The 16827-nt window shown below is 43.4% G+C and overlaps 1 protein-coding gene across 1 annotated transcript in view; it reads right to left on the bottom strand.

Annotated features, from left to right (window-relative positions):
- Window positions 1-8002: 8002 nt before the first annotated feature.
- Window positions 8003-16827, bottom strand: part of LOC111955198 (RNA-binding motif, single-stranded-interacting protein 3-like) — a 222281-nt gene continuing 213456 nt past the window's right edge. Inside the window, exon 14 of the mRNA XM_023975345.3 lies at window positions 8003-16777. Coding sequence (XP_023831113.1) covers window positions 16774-16777 — 4 coding nt within the window. The 3' untranslated portion in view covers window positions 8003-16773. The remainder of the gene's footprint in view (window positions 16778-16827) is intronic.

Here is a 16827-nt window from a genome sequence, read left to right on the forward strand (position 1 = left end):
TCGAGTGTGAGTGAGTGTTGGCCCATCTAGGCTTATCATGCTGAGATTTTCCTACTGAACTGACTCGAGCCATGTGATTCGGCCACAATGAACCAATGATAGAACAATGATAATGGTTGCTGTGTGCTCGCTGATTGTTTCATCGTATTCACAGGAAGAATGCAGCAGCTTTCCAACGGCAAGTGAGTGCATGGTCAACCCAAAATAAGATACACCGTTACAGGGCGTGTACTTTCCACATTATGGTGTTGTACTGGTCCAATGGCACTTTGTGGCGGGAGGAAGGACAACTAAACCTTGAAGACGAACCTACACACGCAGAGCTAAGAATGCAACAAAATATTTCACTTATTTCAAAGAATGTCCGATTAGAATAGGAACTGAATAAAAACTTCACGGTAAGAGATTTGACAGATTGCTAATGCTGTACATGCATGCCAATGGGGTTCCTGTACTTACTGTCGAGAAATGGTAGTCTATAGCTTTATATGAGAATCCCATTCCAGTATATACAACAGCTGTAAAAAGGACAAATAACTTGGGTCCTTTCCCCAAACCGATAAATATCCTATTCTAGGCCAAAGTACCACTGCCTAAGGACACACGTCACAAATACAAATTAGAGTTTGATTTGAAATAGGAAACACCACAATCCATCGACTCCCATCCCTATCCTGATGAGTTGACCAGTGCAGTTACAGCTGCAGTATCACCACTATCTACAGTACATTCAGCCTCCTCTCCCAGTCATTCCTCCACGGCTGGATTGAGTGGATGAGCGGAATGTCCTGGCGAAGCAGGACCACGTCGTTTGCCGCAGCTCCCTTCGCCGCCGCCGCGTTGGCCCTCACCTGCTGTACGTCTTAATCGTTACCACTGTGTACACTTGTTGTCGAACGAGGCGCCATGGCAACCGGGCCCCAATTCGCAGGCCTCTGGTATCTGGAGACACAGTCAGACAGGGGGAAAAGCAATGAGTGTTAAAACGCCAGGCCAGGAAGCCAATCGAAAGTAGTCCAGGGAAGTGAAATACTGGAGCCAACATTGATGGATAGTGGGCAAGCTGTTACTATAACGTGCTGTTGATCTTGGCTTGTTCATCTCCTGCTGTGCCAGAGTTAAGGCAAAGCTTCGTAGCCCATCATCAGCTCTTTACTTTGAGCCGCAACGGAAAGTTTATGCGAGGCAGAATTAGCTCAATCTGACATAGACTTTGTTTATTAATGAAATGCAGTACACTTCATTCACTATTGTGGAATGAAAGACACAGCTCATTGGTCATAGCAACGCAGAGCTTTAAATAGCGTTGAAGAGATGTGTCTAGCTCTGTCGCTGTCCCTGGGGTGGGTAGCAGAGGGAATGCATCAAGGCTGGGTTTAGATGGCTCTCCCTTCACCACCTGTGACATCATTGTTTAATGTTTAGCTTGTCCTAAGGCAAAATGTGTCACCAGGCCCTCACCAATACAACACAGCATAACCCACACATCACTGTGGTAGGTCTGGGCCCCTTTGTCAACCCTGAGCCTTAGCCTCACAACGTGGAAAGCACAAAAAAACAAGCCTGGATCGTGAGTCTGTGAATGTAGTGTACTACAGATCCCAGGTCAGTTTGTGAGAGGGTCCTGTGACGTGCTGCAGCATCTCCAGGCTTGTCTCCTCTGGCGGTTGTTTTGCTGTGTTGTGTCGTCGCCCGTAGCCACGCAGAGCCGCTGTTTCCCTGGCACTACCTCCACATGTGGGAGCGTTTAAGCCCCAGGCCCCCCTCCAGCCCCCCTCCAGCAGGCAGACCCAGGCCCCAGTCACCTATGTCTGCCGGATTCCTTTATAGTTCAACCACRGGTTAGCCTACCGTAGCCATAACATGGGTAATGTACCGTGACACTGGGGAGAAAGCAAAAAGAGGGGGAAATGCTGCTCGACTGAATTCAAGGAGGCAAAATATCAGAATGGTCCAGACTATAATATGTGTTTGTGTACGTCTCAGTCTTCTCCGGCAGTGGCCACCGTTGACCCAGAAGAAGCAAGTCATTCTCCTTTGCCCTCTGGCCCACAGAGTCAGTTCCTCCCTGGGGTCTCTTAATTCAAAGGGCCAGGGATCTCACTCAGCCACTGCAGACCTTTCGAAGGCACTGCCAGAGCGGTTCCACAGTATTTTTTTTTGCATGGCATTTCCCCACATGCCCAGTCCCCATCCACCGTCCATTGTTGCTGTTATTGCGGAGGGCATGACATTTACGGTATATGCAGCCCTCTTTCAATACGTTCCCATAGCACACGTCTTTATGAGGGCACATGGTTAGAACTGGGAGAAGATGAGCTGGAAAAACAGAGGCGATGATTCCGGGGACTTTAGAACTTGGAGCTACGAAATAGGAGGTGAAGACAGTGCAGGTATTGTAGCTACAGTGTAATAAAAAGTGACCCCCAACAATGCAGCACATCTCCCGAGTTGATTTTGTTTTGTTGTCTCTCAGAGCATTCTTCTATGGCACCAACGATCTTTTACTTCACGGAAAAAGACTGATTGCAGACAATACCTAATTGAATTTTTTTCAAAATGTTAAATGTTTTAAATGCCTCTGAGACATATATTAATGCAACATGTGCAAAGTTGATCATTCTGCTCTGCGTTCGCTCAAACAGTAGGAAACCATCAAGGCAGCTTGGAGTGAAGAGCCTCACCTGAAGTCTTCAGGAAGCTGTGTGTTATGACCACACGTCGCTTACACACGCTCAAATAACAAATCTCACAAATCTTCAGGGGCCACACGTTGGCCCCTCCAGCCTGTGTGGTCCTCTGTCCGTTCTCAGATCTGGGTTTTAACCTAGCTCTATCGCTGTGATCTGTGTAGCCATCTGAAGTCTTAATGTTTCAAAAAGACGGAGGGTGAATTCATAAATCTCTCTCGGCTTGGCCTAAGAAGCTGTATCTCTCTGGGTAAACTGCTTGTTTGGCCATAAATGCTGTCCTCCCCCTCTTCTTCTCCACCCTTTTCTTCTCCTTTTCTCTCTTTATTACGGGGGCTCGCGTGGGATGAGGATGGTTTACATGCTKCTAGGAAGAGAGTGGATAAGAGGATCTGAGTGTTGTTAAACCACAAAAAAAAGAGATGTGTTTGTTCCTGCTGCCAACTAAAGGATCCTGGTGCGTATATCCTTGGTGAGAGGCTTGGTGATTCTGCCAGCTAAATTACAGTGGTGGGAAGCGGTGAGAAGAACTGCCATACAGAACAAATTAGCTAGATGGTTTCAGTGGGTAATTTTCCAATTACATGCTGTCAGTATACTGGTAGTATAGTCGATGTGATATGGCAATCACAACAAATACAAGGTTTCGATTTAAATGTTAGAGTCCATCGAGGCTAATCTTCCCGGGTTCTAACACAATACAAAGACTTCGAACATGGTTTCAGACTTACATATAGAACCTATGAATTACAGGCTCGCCACGCGCGCAATATATGACATCGTTGAGGTTATATTGTAGCCTAAGTGTACAAAAAGATGGACAATCACTTCAAGTTGAGTCAGTCAAGTGTGAGAAGAGCTGTTGGATGTCCATTGGGTGACTAGTTGGCCAGAGAACTGATCTCCCTGCCTGCCTGCCTGCCTGCAAGTTGATGTTGGCAGTCAGAACTCCTCTGCTCTGGGACTGGGAGTGATGAGGAAGCCCAAAGCTCCACAACTGAGACCAGAACATCTGAGCGTAACGGAGCAGATAGCTGTGCTCTTAACAAGGTTAATAAGGGCTCCGGCTTGAAAGAATACTGTAGAGGTCAACGGCAAATAAGACCTGTACTGGCGAGCGCATCACTACTGGGGTTGACTTTAAGACTCTCTCCCTTCAGACATCCAAGGTGATCAACTAATCCAGCGGTCTGCACGCCCTCCACGAGGAAGACGATGGCTTTGTTCAGGAGTCTGGGAATTGATATTGAATTGGCAAAATGAGGAATCAACGGTTTGAACTTCTTGTGCAGATTCAAACGCTTGCCATCAACCCCTCAGGTAGAGGGGAACTATAGTAATTCCTGCCTCATATCTCTGCACCAGCGGAGGCAACTAGACTTTGCTTAGGACGACACCATAGGGGGACACGAACGTGAAAGCCATAGACGGCATTGGCAATGCTATGATTCACATCCTCAATAATCACCCATTGTCATCTGTGTTGATAGCAGCTAAGGGCCCTTGGCACACAGTACCACCTTGGGACTCGAAAGGCCTGTGTTCGGCGTGGCTCCCACAAGATTCAATTGTTCCACTAATGTCATTGTGAACTTCAATGTGGCTGGCTATGCTCCCAATTCCTGCGATACAATGGTCACAATTCTTCATGGGAATATTGAAACAGAGCGATCTGTCTGTTTTAAAGCCACGGGCAGTATGAGTTATTTGGCACTGTCAAAGGGGGCTCATATTTTAATTGTCGACGTGGGTATGAAAGTGTGTTACTTGTCCTCCCGTCTCAGATGCAGCGTTCGTTCACACCTTGTTTATCAATTAGAGCCTTTGATAAGGCTCGTTCTGTGGGCAGGACAATGGGTGGTCAAGTCGAGCACTACTGTCAAATGATTCAACTTTTTCGTGTTAGCTAGCAGCGCGTCTGGACTAGGTTAGTTACGCAATACTGTCTCAGTTTTATTACACTGTGTGGATAATATGAAAGAATGAAARATCCATTGAATATAAAAAATGTGCATAGTGCTGCGCATGCAAGCTTGGTTGGCTACACTGCACCCACTCCTAGACACAAAAAATGGCTGCTAACATAATGAGCGCCAAACCCCATATCAACTTGTGTCTTTTGGGATAGTCTGTTGGTTTTGGTTGTAGCTCAGCATTAGATTCCCTCCTAATTAGCTTTCTTACTGGAATGTCAGTWTATTTGGGAGCACCACGTGCAAATCAGTTGTGTGCTGAGTATCACAGATTCTTGATTGGATTTCCACTGATGTGCACCTGGAAGACTAGGGTCATTCGATTCCCATCTGGTCCAACCCAATTGCACAGCTTCCCTTATTCCATTAAGCTGTGTGTAAATCAATTGTGCTCAACTAGCCTCAACACAAAACAGCAACGCAAGACTCCCTTATCCCCCTACCTAGGCTCATTCCCCATTGAACAGAAGACCATAGGCAAGGAACAGACAGATTGCCAAGCTTGCTAGAATAATGGCTGGAAGGCTTTTCATGGTGGCTCACTATTTGGGCTGAGAAGCCCAGTTTAAAGTGCAGTAGTTACTACGTTGCCCAGCAGAGAGCACTGTTCTGCACACCCACTTCTATATTGATTATGGTCATATAAACTTAGCTGATACGTAAACCTATCAGTCAGGAGTGCTTGTTGAGTTTCTTTTTATTTGCCTCACAAACCATGGCACGCTTGTCACATATCAAGGCGATCCCAAAAAACACATCCAAGGTMATCTAACAGGTTCACAGTATGATAGATCCTCTCTCCCTTGATTCAACCAGAATGTATTTACACATACCTCTATATTACCTCTATATATTTATTCAGAAGATTACCATAACAGTAAGTTGCATAATTCTCTCTCAGTGGCGATGTCCTCTCATTTGATTCCAGGCAGTCCCTCCCCTGATGTATCCTCCTCGGTGAGATAACATCTGTGTTCGTCTGCTGCACCCTTGTGGTGCTTGGCTGGAAGGAACGTCCCTTCATTACACCAGATGAGAGTGGACTATAGAGCAGAGTTTAAACAGGCAGCCCAATTCTGATCTTTTTGCCACTATTGGTCTTATCACCAATCAGATCTGATCTTTTGCCAAGATCAGAATTGGGCTGCCTGTGTAAACACAGCCATTAGCTAACAAATGCARACTAATACAGAGATTCAAATGGACAGTCAACAGTTAGTCTTGAGTGTACACATAAACAAAGCAGATCAGAACATATGTGAATGCAGGTCCAAAGGAGGGCGGCACCCATTCTCTTTCACTGTTCTCCAACACACACACACACCAGCCAATTATTTTCTATTAAGACATCCTTTGTCTTGAGGGGCCTTGAGCTACTAGACGTCTTGGCTCAAAACTCCATAAAAAAAAAGGACACCAGGCTACAACGCTCTTCTATCATTGGCAGTGAATGTCCCTAGGAGTTGAAAAGGAGAGCCATCGATTGACCTAAATGAGAGTGAAGAGCCCGATTGACCTGCATTGATTCCTTTCCCTGAAGCCGGCTTCTCTGCCTTTGATTATGACCACTTTACGCCCAATCAGGCAGCTGCTCTTTTTTTATGGGGAATCCCATTAATGGGTGTTAACTCCATTTCTGAGACCTATAACGGGAGGATGTATTGGCTGGAGGTCACTTCAATGGCAGGTGGCAGATTAGATGGAAGTAATTTAGAGGTAAGTATTTCATATTTCAATTGGACCCCACTGCATTGCACCCAATTATATACAGTGCATTCGGAAAGTATTCAGACCCCTTGACTTTTTCCACATTTAGTTACGTYACAGCCTTACTCTAAAATTGATTACATTGTTTTCTACACACAATACCCCAATCTACACACAATACCCCATAATGACAAAGTGAAAACAGGTTTTTAGCAATGTTTGCAAATGTATAAAAAAAATGAAATATCACATTTACATAAGTATTCAGACCCTTTACTCAGTACTTTGTTGAAGCACCTTTGGCAGCGTTTACAGCCTTGAGTCTTGGGTATGAAGCTACAAACTTGGCACACCTGTATTTGGAGAGTTTCTCCCACTCTTTCTGCCAATCCTCTCAAGCTCTGTCGGGTTGGATGGGGAGCGTCGCTGCACAGCTATTTTCAGGTCTCTCCAGAGATGTTTGATCAGGTTCAAGTCCAGGCTCTGGCTGGGCCACTCAAGGACATTCAAAGACTTGTCCCGAAGCCACTCCTGCATTGGCTTGGCTGTTTGCTTAGGGTCGTTGTCCTGTTGGAAGGTGAACCTTCATCCCAGTCTGAGGTCCTAAGCGCTTTGGAGCAGGTTTTCATCAAGGATCGTTCTGTACTTTGCTCCGTTCATCTTTGCCTCGATCCAGACTAGTCTCCCAGTTCCAGAGAATCTTGTTTCTCATGGTCTGAGAGTCCATCAGGTGCCTTTTGGCAAACTTTTTACTGAGGAGTGGCTTCCGTCTGCCATAAAGGCCTGATTGATGGAGTGCTGCAGAGATGGTTTTCCTTCTGGAATGTTCTCCTATCTCCACAGAGGAACTCTGTGCTCTGTCAGAGTGACCATTGGGTTCTTGGTCACCTCCCTGACCAAGACCCTTCTAGGAAGGGCGGCCAGCTCTAAGAAGAATCTTGGTGGTTCCAAACTTCTTCCATTYAGGAATGATGGAGGCCACTGTGTTCTTTGGGACCTTCAATGTTGCAGAATTATTTTGGTACCCTTCCCCAGATCTGTGCCTTGACACAATCCTGTCTCTGAGCTCTGCGGACAATTCCTTATACCTCACGGCATAGTTTTTGCATTGACATGCACTGTCAACTGTGGGACCTTATATAGACAGGTGTGTGCCTTTCCAAATCATGTCCAAACAATTGAATTTACCACACGTAGACTCCAATCAAGTTGTAGAAACATCTCAAGGATCATCAATGGAAATAGGATGTACCGGAGCTCAATTTTGAGTCTCATAGGAAAAGGTCTGAATACTTATGTAAATATGGTATTTCTGTTTTTTATTTGTAATACATTTGCAAAAAACTAAAAACCTGTTATAAATGTGTCATTATGGGGTATTGTGTGTGGATTGATAAGGCTGTAACGTAACAAAATGTGGAAAAAGTCAAGGGGTCTGAATACTTTCCGAATGCACTGTACGGAATACTGTATAGAGGCTAGGAGTCTGGTGTATGGGTATGGGAGGGGTGGTGTTTTGATAAGAGTTAGTAATTTCAAATATGGTGTCTACCAAAAGCACCAAAAAGAGTACATAAAAAAAGCATGTTTGGCAGTTACAGAGATTGAGACAGTGTAAAATAATAAGGCATGTGATTTTTTTACACATTTTTTTATTGAAAGCTTCATCGGAGAAAAAAAACAACTCATTAAAATTGAAGTTTAATCTTAACATCCACAGATGTACAGATATTTCTCAAGGATCACACACACTGAGTGGCGTGAGTGAGGCATGACCACGTCCTCCTTTGCGCTTTACCCCCCCCCCACCCCCAAATAGAAAAAAAACAGAACTAAACAAAAACATCAAAGAACCGCTCTACTGTCCTAATAAATATTCCTTTTTATTTTATTTTTAATAATACTCCTGACGCCTAATGCAAGTTCTGTAGGTTTCTCTAGCAAATTTGGTTGSCCATTTCTAATGATTGTTACTCAATAGTGTTTGATGTCTCYGGGAGCCATTTCATTCCGGGAAAGGTGTGTGTTAGGTTAGCTGGTTGGCTGAGCTCCTGGGGATGTGTGGCCAATCGATGGCTCCCGTCAAAGGTGAACCGGAGCATCAATTAAAAAGCGTGGGCCACATTTTTTGTGTGGGCGTTTGAGCAATTTCCCCACTGAATTACGTGGTGGTAAGAGCTGAAAGAGTGTTGAGTTATATCGAGCCCGGMGCGCTCCTGTCACACTTCACTGTGGGAGACGTTATGTCGAGGTGAGGCCTAACTCTGAGACACTGTTTGTCTTAACACACAGTGCAGTAGTGCACTGCATRGGGAATAGGGTGCCAATATAGGACACAATATCCCCTRTATAAGAATAGGGTGCCATTTCAGACACRGGGYCTGTCTTTTCTAAAYCACTGTCTAGTCACAATGGGGGGATTCACAAGAAACCTATGACAATGGGGTATGACGTTGAACAACTTGGAACGCCATTGTGGTGAATATGTTCCTAGTACTAGAAATATGGTAGATAGATATTACCGACTGGCTTGATATCTGGACGGAGGCAGTGAGACGGACACAACATGGGACGGATTGGAGAAGTGGACGGTGTAAAGAAAAAGGCAGTGAACTGAAGCACCTCTGTAACCCAACTTGGATAGATACAGTAGACTGAAACAGAACACTACTGTTCTGATACCAAAGACACAGGGGCGAATCCTAACTTCCGCTAAAAGTCAGTGTTTTAGTCAGTGATGCGTTGATGTCAACGGGAGACTAAGTGAACATTTTACTTAAGTGGAAGTTAGGAGTGGCCCCTTGGAGCCTACCTAGATAAGTGAGACTCTATGATAGTAAGCAATGGAGAACAGAGGTTTAGTCTCTCAGTGATAACCTTACTCTGATGAACAGATAATGAGAAGACTAACACACTCGGTGTCTGTCTGTCTGTGGTTGAACATGCTTCCAATCAGTAACTTTCTCCTCTCAGTGCGAGCGTGAGGTACAGCTGACGGACAGACAGACTGAACTGAGTCGCTCTCACAGTGCTGCATGAGGTGGAGGTGCTCAACACTCTGCGCTTTGACAACTTCTGCCTGGCAACAGGAGCTAATGACCCTATCTGGCTGTGGCTTGTGCTGAGCCATAGGCTAGCTAGCTATCTGCGCTATCCTCCACCAAAATAGATTCCTTAACTGTAGCCCGCTGAAACGGAGTGGCATTTTTACCAGGCCAAGTGTGCCATTGTGCTACAACTAGTGTAGAAAAAGACAGAAGTTGAGTCAGCCATGATAATGCCATTTCAATGATGTAATGACCTCATTGACTGGTGACGAAAGACTCACAATGATATTTCTCTTACCCAATCGAGGCAAACCTCTACTCACTTCAACGTTATGTCTTTCTTGAATCTTGAATTTGGAGCGCGCGCGGTTCGGTTGCGCGATTCTCGTAAGCTGTAAACGCATTTCCTTTTACGTCGCTTACTATTGAATCGTAGAAGGTGCCAATATTTGTGGAGCATTGAGCTTTGTAATCAAAGGTGATTGCGGTCAGATTCCTACCGTTAATCAAAGGTTTCTTCTTTATTCTGTCTCTTAAAGTAGCAGCTGTAAGAGTGGTTTATGATGCAGAGAACCTAGCTGTAGTTACAGTTTGAACACCATAGAGGTTGAGGAACAAACAGCCACCTCGACCGACGGTCTAGCTTAAGATCTGGACACCTCATACTGTAGCAGCTAACCTGCTCACGCGTGGCAGGGAAGGAAAAAAAAGAACACAGCAAAAACAATGTTATTACCCAGAGCGATGTGCAGAAATGTGGACGGTTGTTGTCAGTGGTGTGAAAAGGTAGAGCCGTTTCGGATGTGTTTGTYTGTTGTAATTGAAAAGTGGGGGATTTGGCGCGTATAGCCTACACTCCAGGGTTACGATTATCTTGTAATCAAAGTTTTCTGTAACCGGAAAGCAAAAGATGAGGGGAAGTGACAGGATGAGCGTAAAGAGGAAAGGGAGAGATGTGTGGGACAGTGAGCAGCTGAGTAGCTCTGGTGTTGGTAGATTGGTACAGTAACATTTGATCATTGACCTGTCATTGGATGGAAGACATGAGGGGTGAACGTTTTATGGGACAACAAAATGTTGAATGGTTATATTTTCTCTGGTTTTATTGCTTGTGCTTCTGACAAGAACAATATGGCGGCCGTGATGCCAGCCCACGATGTAGACTATGTAGTTCACTATGTGCCTGTTTTCACTTAGTTCAACAGCAACAAAAAACGACAAACTACCTAGTTCACTATGTGCCTGCTTTCACTTGGTTTTAAAAAGCACAACCCAATAGGAAGAGCAATTGTAGTAAATTCATGTTGATCAAATGATCAAGAATGGCCAGTGCCTCACAGACCAATGGACAYAAAGCAGGCACATGCCCAAGACAGCTTCCACTGCAGCACCTTAGAGTAGGTTGTACATTTCTAGTATTTTCATTAGCACAACCTGTTAAAAAAAAATCTACGGTTCCCTTATATAAGATAGCTTTTCCATGTGCTTTTTTTCTATCCTGTAGATATTGGAATCATTTGGAAGCTTCGTTAAAGGCACTCGATAAACAATGACATTGTTACAGACATTGCTATGTGTGATGTCATAGCTGACCTATGATGTCACTGCCCTCTTTCCCAGAATGCAATGCACAGCCTGCCTTTGAGTCACATGAACTGCTGGATCTCAATATGTGCAATTGTTAACGGAAAAAAAGAACACAAAAACCCCTCTTTCTTTTCTCGAAAGGGGCTTTGAGAGGAGACAAATTGGGCCCCGTCAAGACTCATTGAGAATGTGACTAAAATTGGTTTGTGGTTCAGCTCCTGCACTGTCCAATAAAGAGGGAAAACCTCACAGAGAGAGAGCGAGAGGAGAGCGAGTGAAGCCTAGTCACATTAGTGGTGCCAGCGGTGCACAAAGAGCACTGAAAAACAGGAGGCTTTTTAGGGCTCTAACACCACAGCGGGCAGGCATACAGAGGCTGCGTCAGGAATGGCACCCTATTCCCTATATAGTGCACTACTTTTGACCAGAGCCCTTTTGTGACCTGGTCAAATGTAGTGCACTATATATGGAATAGGACGCTATTTCAGACACAGCCAGACACTCAGCCACTTCAACAGGGTACCGTAATGGGGACAGAGACACACAGTGCTCCAGAACAGGGCACTTTAATGGAAATGGCGTGCCTGCCATCCCACAGACACAGCCCATTTATTATGGGACAATCTTCGGAGATGAAGTCATTGAAAAAAATCTCTAATGGCAATGGATATGGTATTGATGGGAGGCTGAAAGAGGTGAGGCGGAGATGTTTACAGGCTAAAGAGGCTAATTGGGGATAAAAGGCTGTCAACAGAGGCTTTTTAGGCTTGGTTGAAAGGTTACCGTCAACATATTGTAGTGTACTATTCTGGCTGGAAAAGAACCCCTTTAGGTCTGAGTACAGTAGTGTTTATCCAGCCCATAAAAATKGAATCTAATAGGGTTCATTATCAGATGGATCTTGAAGAGAAATAACGTTTGCCGATAACACTACTGTATGCTTCCATATGTTACTTCGGTATGTTCAACGTTCAGATGTKAAACAAAGAAGCACACCAGAGGCTAACGAGTCAATGCTAGTCTTGAATTTAGTTCCTGTCCTAATAGTGCTGAGCGATTAGTGCTTTTTGAGGTCGGCTTGGTTTTGGTTCGATTATAAAAACGACTAAAATCACGGTGTACAATTTCGATATTTTTWWAAAACATTAAATGCACTCTGAATTATGTGGGTTGAATGCTGTAACAACACAGAATAATACAATTACTAAAAGTCCAATGATGGTAATGACTACCCATTACTGCTTATCACTTATTATAAACTGGGTGGTTCGACCCCTGAATGCTGATTGGCTGACAGCTGTGGTATATCAGACCGTAAATCACGGGTATGACAAAACATTTATTTTTACTGCTCTAATTATCTTGCTAACCAGTTTACAACAGCAATAAGGCACCTCGGGGGTTTTTGGTATATGGCCAATATACAGTGCATTCGGAAGGTTTTCAGACCCCTTGACTTTTCCACATTTTGTTACGTTACAGCCTTATTCTAAAATTGATTAAATTGTTATTTTTCCTCATCAATCTTCACATAATACCCCATAACGACAAAGCAAAAACAGGTTTTTAGAAATGCTAGCAAATGTATAAAATTACAACAAACTGAACTATCACATTTACATAAGTATTCAGACCCTTTACTCAGTACTTTGTTGAAGCACCTTTGGCAGCGATTACAGCCTCGAGTCTTCTTGGGTATGACACTACAAGCTTGGCCCACCTGTATTTGGGGAGTTTCTCCCATTCTTTTCTGCAGATCCTCTCAAGCTCTGTCAGGTTGGATGGGGAGCGTCTCTGCACATATATTTTAAGGGTCTCTCAACAGATGTTCGATCGAGTTCAAGTCTGGGCTCTGGCTGGGCCACTCAAGTACATTCAGAGACTTGTCCTGAAACCACTCCTGCATTGTCTTGGCTGTGTGCTTAGGGTTGTTGTCCTGTTGGAAGGTGAACCTTCGCCCCAGTCAGAGGATCTGAGCACTCTGGAGCAGGTTTTCATCAAGGATCTCTCTGTACTTTGCTCCGTTCATCTTTCCCTCTATCCTGACTAGTCTCCCAGTCCCTGCTGCTGAAAAACAAACCCACAGCATGATGCTGCCACCACCATGCTTCACCATAGGGATGGTGCCTGGTTTCCTCCAGACGYGACGCTTGGCATTCAGGACAAAGAGTTCAATCTTGGTTTCATCAGACGGGAGAATCTTGTTTCTCATTGTCTGAGAGTCCTTTAGGTGCCTTTTGGCAAACTCCAAGAGGGCTATCATGTGCTTTTACTGAGGAGTGGCTTCCTTCTGGCAACTCTACCATAAAGACCTGATTGGTGGAGTGCTGCAGAGATGGTTGTCCTTCTGGAAGGTTCTCCCATCTCAGCAGAGGAACTCTAGAACTCTGTCAGGGTGACCATTGGGTTCATGGTCACCTTCTTGACCAAGGTCCTTCTCCCCCGATTACTCAGTTTGGCCAGGCGKACAGCTCTAGAAGAGTCTTGATGGTTCCAAACTTTTTCCATTAAAGAATGATGGAGGCCAATGTGTTCTTGGGGACCTTCAATGCTGCAGAAATGTTTTGGTACCTTTGCCCAGATCTGTGCCTCGACACAATCCTGTCTCGGGACTCAACGGACAATTCCTTCAACCTCAAGGCTTGGTTTTTGCTCTGACATGCACTGTCAGCTGTGGGACCTTATATAGACAGGTGTGTGCTTTTCCAAATCATGTCAAATCAATTGAATTTACCACGTGACTCCAATCAAGTTGTAGTAACATCTCAAGGATGATCAATGGAAGCAAGATGCAACTGAGCTCAATTTTGAGTCTCATAGCAAAAGGTCTGAATACTTATGTAAATAAGCTAGCGCTGTTTTTTWATTTTTAATACATTTGCAAAAATGTCTAAAAACCTGTTTTCACTTTGTCATTATGGGGTATTGTGTGTAGATTTTATTTTATCCATTTTAGAATAAGGCTGTAACGTAACAAAATTTGCTAAAAGTCAAGGGGTCTGRATACTTTCCGAATGCACTGTACCACAGCTAAGGGCTGTATCCAGGCACTCCACGTTGCATCGTGATTAAGAACAGGCCTTAGCCATGGTATATTGGCCATATACCACACCTCCTCGTGTCGTATTGCTTAATTAACCCATGTGACCTACTTGTGTGTATGTACTGACATGTAAATTGGAAAGTCTTTTTTTGTCTGTAATGTATTTTTCGACGAGCTGTCGTCATTTGCGTCGGCTAATGGGGATCCTAATGAATCAAACCATRATTTATTCACATTACTTTAGTATAATAAAATATTTCAGTTGTGTATATTACATTTGTTTTATTTGATGACTATCGTTTCATTTCAAGTCATCATCTCGTCTCTATAGAGCTGCTGCCTATGCTGTTTGACAAAAACCCTATTATATAGTTCTTCAAAGTAAATATGGCATAATTTTACGAGCGCTAAATACCAACTATCAATYACTTAGATMATGTATTTTCAGCAAGAGCTAACTCACAAAGCAACAGCTGCTCTCTATATCACTTCACAATTGCACATTCATCTCTCTTCCCTAGCAGGCGTAAAAGAAACAGACTGGAGTTGTAGATGTGCAATGGATTATGGTCATTGTAGTTAACTACCACATTTTATCCACTTAACTATGTAGAATATTGGCTGTTGGAAATTCCAATCCCTATTTCATCGCACAGTTCAGGCTAGATTCGATTTATCTCTAGGTAAATGTGCGCATTGAGCTCACGGGGGGRAAAAAACGAAACAAAATGGAATTCAAATCATTTCACCAATTAGTTGTTTAAAAACCGAAGAATTCACCTACATTTCAGTTAATTGCTCAGCACTACTAAGGACATAGCGCCTAGGGGAGCAGGACATGTTTTACGTCAACACATACAGTTTTGGTGTTTGTTGTTTGTATAACCGGAGAGAGAATAAAATGTAGGGCAACATTGATGAGGAGGGAATCATTTTTTAAAATCAGTTTCATTCAGTTATCATTGATTCAATGAGATAAAAGAGACAGCGTAGAGGCAGAAATCAGTGAGCCAAAAAAAGCCATAAGCGATGCATAAATGACCAAGTAGGAGCAGGCTGCAACATTCCACAGTTCTTCCTATACTCTTTTGTCTATTGTTGACTAGTGGAATGGCCCGCATGGCTGGCGAAAGCGCTGTGGAACGCGACACGTTGAGAGACGGAAAGACAATTGGAAGTGGTGGAGAGGAACATTAGGTCGGTCTGCCACTAGTTGCGTCACACATCCAAATACTGTCTGACGTCAGCGTGATAGTTTCGACAACCGCGGAAGGTAGCTTAAACCAAAAAAAAGAGAAAAAAAATCGGGAACGGAAGGAAGGAAGGAAAAGTAAAGACTGGTCCGGCCATCAAGGTCAAATTAAAAACAACCATGACAACAGCAACAACAACATCAACAATAACAACATCAACAACAAAATCAAACTGAAAAACTAAAAAACTCTGGATCAGAGCGTCTCTTCATCTTTGGTATAAAAATGGCCATCCTTGGGCTGCATTTGATCCACAACTAGGAAAGACTACAGAAATTGTCAACAATTTCTTCTATTGCTTTTGCTCTGATTGGTTTAAACCGTAAGCTCCTGCTGTAGGCTATCTACGAAGTTTTATCACTGCAAGCATTTTTTYCCCACCGTTTTTTTTGTTTGTTTTAGACTTTTTTTCTTCTTATTTTTGTTTTTTTGTTTTGTTGCAGTGTGACAAGCAAAGCGGGCTAAAAACATCTTAAAGCTCATAAAAAAAAAAAAGGTCAAATGTTGCAGATAAAAAAGCGCTAATGTCATCAACAGCAATCTTGCCATAAAATTATATAATTATGATAATAAAAAACAAGTTCAGCATTTGCAACAGACTGCCTTTTCTACGATGCAGTGTCTTTTTATCTCCTAMTTCTGAATAATCTCTTCAAAGCTTCATCTTTTCCCCCTCTTTTCCTCGGCAGACATTTTGTTTTTTCTCTAACACTCAGTTACCTCTGACATAATTATTTATCAAAGTTTTCTTCTAATGAAGAAAAGAAAAAAACTCTTCTCTATTAAATCTGTACAGTTTATGTGATAGATCTTTTCTTTTTTTTATCTCTCTAGCTCAACTCCTGCAGTATCTTGTACCATCACAGTGGTCCAAGAGACTGATTTAGTTCGCTTTTTATTTTCAACGAGACGCCAGACTTAACTCTCTGTAAAAAGTCCTCTGACACCCTTAAAATTAAGGCCATGAAGATTCAAGAAAGAAAAACAGTTGTTTCGATTATATCTAGAAAACTAAAATTTTACAACGAGAAAAAAAAAAAAAAAAAGAGTGAAAAGAAATCGTAGCTTAACATCTGAGGAAGACAATCTCTGTGTATCTCAAACTTTGACTCCCCTTTTTCTAATTACAAAATAAACCTCATCACCTACCTGCGCATTCAACATTTCAATTCGTTTTTGTATTTTTTGTACTTTTTTTTTTTTCAGTTGAGAAATTTCTTGAAGAAACAACTCAAGCTCAAGCCCAGCCCACCAGGCATGTTCCCAGACTAAACATTTTCACCACTTTGCACTGTACCCAGCGACTCCACCCCCCCCACCCCTCCTCTCTTCCAGGTATGAAATGGAAAAAAGTGTCTATTTTTTGGTGCCTGGGCAATCTGGAAGCAATCTCTCTTCTCTCCGCATTCTCAGTGCAGCCAAACCCTCTGTCTCAAGGCAACGCTGTCACAGGAATATTCTCCGCGCCGGTCGCTATCTAACGAGGAAGAGAACAACCACAATGAGAGAGAATAAAGCGACAATTCA

This window comes from Salvelinus sp. IW2-2015, linkage group LG30 (assembly GCF_002910315.2).
Source record: "Salvelinus sp. IW2-2015 linkage group LG30, ASM291031v2, whole genome shotgun sequence".
NCBI lineage: Eukaryota > Metazoa > Chordata > Actinopteri > Salmoniformes > Salmonidae > Salvelinus > Salvelinus sp. IW2-2015.